Consider the following 6,000-nt stretch of genomic DNA (forward strand, 5'->3'; position numbering starts at 1 on the left):
TCAATGTCTCCTTGAAACTGTTTCTCCAGCAATAAAATTAATCAAATAAAATATCGTTTTCTTAGCCAGCCAATCTTGCTGCTGTTTGAAGTTTCCAACAGTAGTATCAGCAGAAATGCAAAGGTCACCACCTCAACAAGCTGGGAATTCACTTTATTATGCACTGGAACAAAATCCTCTCTGACTGAACTGACCAATTCCATTGCAGGGAATCAATTTATTCAGCTGAATGGGAAGGGAAAGGTTGGAAAGTAAATCACAGGGTGCCCGACAAACTATTATGAAAAGGATGTAATTACTCTGAAAGGTCTAATTTTATTTAAGTTTTCTTCACTTCACATCATGTACATCACAAAAATGTCACCGTCCATATCAACACACAGCAAGTTTAAACACTGAACACTGGTCTAAATATTCTTATCTGAAACAAGAAACCTGCAGGATATTTTTTTCAGGATGTTAAGAGCATAGATTGTGAAACTATCATCCGCAGTAATCGGCAAGCTTCTTAAAATGGCACAATTCCACTGACCCCATTATTACCCAACCAACAATGGATCAGAGCCTCCTGAGAAACTCCATAGCCTTTGGATAATTACCAACATACCAAAAGCCCGGTTGCACACTAACAATGGAAGGCAAGGGCAAACTTCCTTTCAAATTGGATCCACAGAACAGAGATCATGGTGCCCATACTGATGTTAATAAAATGCCAGGCACCACATCAACCATCTCTGCATTCCAAGAAGGCAAGGCCAGTGCAGCTTTTATGAAGGCGTTTAGTGTTGTATTTGATTACAAAGCACCTCCTCTCCACCCCTCCCCCCACCCTTCAGGCAAACAGCAGTGATTACAATAACCTAATTTCTCTCCAGCTGTGGAGTTGGTTCCATTGTTTGTGTGTGTGAGCATAACACCAGCCTGTTACTTGGCAAAAAAAATCAGCGAAAATGTTGACTTTTCTCACTGACTCAAGCCCTCTAACAGAACCAAACATATATTACTGCACAAACGAACGACTATAATTTTGGGTTGTTGGTGACAGTTGTCAGCAGTTAAGAAATATAACCACAAATGATTTTATTCCCCCCCCCCCAGGTGCTTGAATTAAAGCAACAAAAATATTGCCCTGGTGTGTAAAAGTCACTGTTAGCAAGGCATCATCATTCCTGCTCTCTGCACCTATCCACCAGCCTGCATAGAATAAACATTCAAGGAGAATACAAAGGCAGCAAAACACACACCAAAAAATAAATAAACACAGAATCAGGGTGTTGTTACCTTTTCAGTTTTCAATTTCTTGATAGGTCGGGCACTCTCCTCGTCACGCTCTTCATCATCTTTTTTCAGCACGATGGGGTGGGTTAATATTCCTGACTCCAGCGTGCTCTTAATGTCCTGGATGCGGGTTGCGGGCTCCCCGCAGCACTGCAAGGAGCTGCTGCCGCCTTTGGGGCCGAAGTTAAAGAGATGCGAGGCGGCTGTCACGGGCACCGGCATCGGGGGCTGGCCAGGGTGCTGCCCTCCCACCTCCTGCTTATTGCCATCCTTGCGGGACCTGCCGGCCTCCTTGTCCCGTTTCGAGCCTCCCCTGCCCGAGCCCTTGGCCGCTCTCTCCTCCTTGCCTTTAGTGCAATTGCCAATGGCGGGGTTATTAATAATGTTACTGTTATTATTATTGTTGCAACCACTGCTGCCGCCGCTGCTGCCGTTGCTGCTGCTGCTCAGTGTTTGACCCAGGGCTGAATGCATGCCAGAAACCTCTCCAGGGCGCCCTTGAACTTCCTGCCTCTTGCCAGCACTGCTAATTTCAGGAATCCCATACAGTGAGGCAGAGGAGAGAGATTTATTAGCATCCTTGGAAGTTTTGCTTCTTTTCACTTTGGATTTGCCAGTCTCCTTGTGGGAATTGCCTGGGGGAGGCGGCTGGACCGAGGAGGAGGAGGTGAATTTGAGGCTATCAGGAAGGGTTGACGCTGCTGCTACACTGGCCCCGCACTCCTTGCTGCTGCTGCTGCCACTGGCTGCAATGCTGCTACTGCCGCTGCTGCCACTCGAGTTATTCATTTCCAATTTCTGCCTGTCTTTCTCCAAATCCGCGTCTAAATCGATGATCAGATTTCCCACTCCAATTTCCCAGTCATCGCCACTGTCGTAAGTATCAACCGCGTTTGAATCAACACCTTTACTACTAGCAATGGAACTGTTCACTGACATCCTGAAGATAGGAGCTCTTGGATAAAAATTGGATGAACTTCACTGCTTTGGATCTGGGAGGACATTCGCTTCTCCGCCACGTGTTTCAATCCTCTCATATGTTTATTTTATATAGATAGAGATAGAGAGAGAGAGAGATTGCCCTTATATTCGAATCACACGATCCACACACCCGAATAAATTACTTCCTGCAAAAAGATAAAACTTAATAAATCGGTTGTTGGGTAAGACCAACATTTTTTCTTTTTTCCCCCTCCCCTTGCCTCTCCCCCCTTTTAATTTTTTTACGAGCAGACGGAAACTTCCCAATATTAAAAATACAATCCGATTACATGGTTTTGTAAAAATAGGTCTTTGGAGTCGCCCTTTCCATTGATGACCTTTGTAATTTCACACCGAATGAGACGAGATGACTGCAACAGCCACAGAGCAGAAAGGAATTAAAAAAAACACACACTAAAGTCGGACTTGATTGTTTCTCTCTCTCTCTCCTTTCCTTTTCTTTTTTTTTGCCAAACGTTTAACATCTGAAAAAGTTATCATCGTGCGAGAGAGAGGCGCCTTTGGTAAAAAACAGCACACGTTGCTGGGACTGGATCAGCACTCGTTCGCGCTCCATGAGCTCTGCACCAAGGTGGCCCCACTGACCGCAAATGAGGTTGTTTGACAAAGATCAGTGTAACCATTCAAAGTCTGAAAAGCATGCATCATGGGTAGCTTTAGCAACTCTTACCTTGAAATCATTCAAACATCTCCTCCCCGGCATCACACCCACTGCCCCCCTCCCCACAACCCCCAAAATAAAACATCATTACATTCAGCAACACTTGCCCCCATACATCCCATCACCCACCCTCGCACAACTTGTGGTAATCCCAATGTAATACATAATGGAAGAAACATTCTAAACCTCAAGTCAATGTTTCACTCCTCTATCCCCTCCTCCTCCTCCTTCTGGCACACACACACACACACACTGATCGGACTATTTCTCTCTTCACAGTAAAACGAAGGATAATGTAAAGTCCACCATCAGTAAAAATACATGGGGATATATCTACGTGGGGGGCTGGGGGGGATTTCACCAACGGGTCCAGAATTTTAAAAATCATTTAAAGTTTTCAAACTTCACACTCTGCCTTAAAACGCACACTAAGAATCATCATGATCAGTAAATGATTATGCCACAAAAGAGAGCGAGAAGGAGCGGGGGGTTGGTGGTGGTTTTGGGATGGGGGGTTGGGGGGACAGAGAACAAGAAAGATAAACTACAAGCGTCCGGTTGAACGAAGACAAAATGTGCTAACCCTGGGATAAATTAGTGAAGGGTGGAGGGGAGGTGGTGGTGGTGGAAAAATAGCAGCAGAAACCTGGACTGGATTACACATTCTGTCCGGACGTGGCACCATCGTCTCTCAAAACAGTGTCAAACATACAAATTAAGCGAGGAAACGACGCCAGTCAATCATGTGGTAATTTCATAATCGACAGTTTCAAATACAACAAGACAAGGACATGGGGGGAGAGGTGGGGCTGGGGGAGGGGGGGAGAGAAGGAAGGCTGGAAGGAAAGGGGGGTGTGTGGAGAGGGAAAAGAAAATATCTTATACAAGCAGGACCGATTTGTTGCAAACGTTGACGATTGTCTGCTTACCATTTTCTGTCATCTTGTACTCGGATTAGGAGCTACACAGTTTAATTAGCTGGCGTTTAGAGCTAAAAGCTGTAATGAATTGTTGATGGATTTGAAGGGGGAGGTTGCAACAACCAACCACCTAAAAGCAGCTATTTTGTTACAGTTCGAGCTTCAATCACGTGAATCCAAGATCCCCCTGTAGCTTGACGTGAGAACAAAAATCGGTGACAAGCGTGGCAGAAAACTGATGGTGCCTCAGTGGTTTAAACAAAAAAAGGGGAAAACTTGAAATCTTACAATTTTAATGTGGGGTGGTGGTGGTGGGCAATCTGTTCGGGAGCAGCTCTCTGTCGCCTGGGTGAGATTAAACACAAATTTTTGGAACACGCTGCTTGTTCTTTTCATATCAGCAATAAAAGCAGGGGAGGGGGAGGGGGGACAGCAGCATTCCTGGTCGACAGTTGTAAATGCTTATTAAAGTCAACTCCAACAAAAAAAAGACTTGTAGCTATTTACAAGCTCAAGTTAGCACGGTAAGTGTCACGAGGGACTAATAGCCAAATGTGTTTCCTCCTTTAAGAACAAAATCGTGGAAGTAAAATAAATAAGGAAGCGGCACCGGATACAATTGTCAAATCAACAAGAAGGATCAAAACTATATCACATTTAATTATAGCCCGATTTTATCCCAAACTCGGGTCGGGGAGTAAAGCTTTTCTTTAAAAAAAAGGAACTTTGAAAATAACTCACTTCTCTTGCCAAAAGATACGATCTCTGGTGTGATTGATAAAAAGTTTACACTCAGATTATTTCACAATATACTTACGATCAGTACTGGCTCGGTTTTGCCCTGGTCTTCGTGTGATATGAAAGGCATTTTTTTTGTTTGTTTTGTTTTTAAATCAAATGTGCTAGCGTGACTACCTGTCCTTTACCTGTCTGCCTGTGTGTCTTGCTGGGTGTGCCTTGGTTTGTCCTGAGTGTCGATGTATTTTAGTGGTTGTGTTGGCTTGTCTTGGCTGTGTGTGTGTTTTGCTGGGTGCACATTTCTCTGTCTATGTGTGTGTGTGTCTCTCTCTCTGATTCCCTGCTCCAGACCCAGCTCCCTGTCCTTTGTTTCACAACCATTCGCCCTGCAGCCACTCAGAACAGAGCTTTTATGAAACTCAGCCCAGCCATTGGCTGCACATTTTCCCATCTGTGTGTGTGTGAGAGAGAGAGAGGAGCTGAGTTTCCAGCCCAAGAGTCAAGTCAGTCCCTGTGTGTCAAAGGAGCTTCCAGCAGAGCCAGCACTGGAGCATTCAACTCCCAGCAGTGGAGCGTTTAGCGAGCCTAGCCAGCAAATTCAGCTACTTTCACCCCTTGTTCCGTCACAGTCCAAAACAAGCACCCAGCTAACTGAGCCAGCTCCAAGCATTTAGCTCCCGGCGCCTAAAACAAATGGTTACATTGACTTTCTACTCATCCAGAACATTTTACTCCGGGAAGCGCACGCATTTAGATTTTGTTCAGACCCTCATCCAGAACGCTTAGGTCACGGGACTTGGATTTATAATAAAGTGCATCCACCATCCAGATCATTTATATCGCGCCTGTTTACAGCGAAGACAACCTGTTCTTTCCCCAGCAATTACTTCCCTGTGCATCCAGAAAATACAGCTTGCAGGCAATATTTAGATTTAACTGTCCTTCTGTTTAACACCTCAACCAATATACCCCACACGCTGAAGCTGATTGTGATTTTAAATACACATTAAAACCGAAGGGAGCGTTATTATTCCATGTAAATAAGTAAACACATTTCGAAAATATGTCGTTATCCAGAACGTTTTCGAATGCATGATAGCCAGAAACATTCGTTTTTATCCTGTAAAGGTATAATTTCCCTCTTGATTAATAAGGAGTGATGGGGGAAAGGCAGGAGAACGGGGATGAGAAAAATATCGGCCATGATTGAATGGCGGAGCAGACTCGATGGGCCGAGTGGTCTAATTCTGCTCTGATGTCATATGGTCCTGTATGCATATCCCTAAATTAAGTATGCAAGAATGTTTATTCTTCCCATGTATATTCATTCCTCCAATAAATGGGAGGTGGCAACAATTAGAAGGGAACTAGGGGGAGGACGGGTCCTTCTTGATCTGTGCC

The 6,000-nt window shown here is 44.6% G+C and overlaps 1 protein-coding gene across 6 annotated transcripts in view; it reads right to left on the reverse strand.

Annotated features, from left to right (window-relative positions):
* The window catches only part of znf608 (zinc finger protein 608), an 89,252-nt gene extending 84,288 nt beyond the window's left edge, over positions 1 to 4,964 (reverse strand). For 2 of the 6 annotated variants that reach the window (XM_080188940.1, XM_080188946.1), the window contains exon 1: positions 1,282 to 2,883. In XM_080188940.1, coding sequence (XP_080045066.1) covers positions 1,282 to 2,217 — 936 coding nt within the window. In that variant the 5' untranslated portion in view covers positions 2,218 to 2,883. Of the gene's footprint in view, positions 1 to 1,281; positions 2,884 to 3,870; positions 4,018 to 4,678 lie in introns of those variants that run through there. The other 4 variants (XM_080188941.1, XM_080188944.1, XM_080188945.1 and 1 more) reach the window with 4 other exon arrangements.
* Positions 4,965 to 6,000: the final 1,036 nt, after the last annotated feature.

This window comes from Carcharhinus amblyrhynchos, chromosome 5 (assembly GCF_965287045.1).
Source record: "Carcharhinus amblyrhynchos chromosome 5, sCarAmb.v2.hapA, whole genome shotgun sequence".
NCBI lineage: Eukaryota > Metazoa > Chordata > Chondrichthyes > Carcharhiniformes > Carcharhinidae > Carcharhinus > Carcharhinus amblyrhynchos.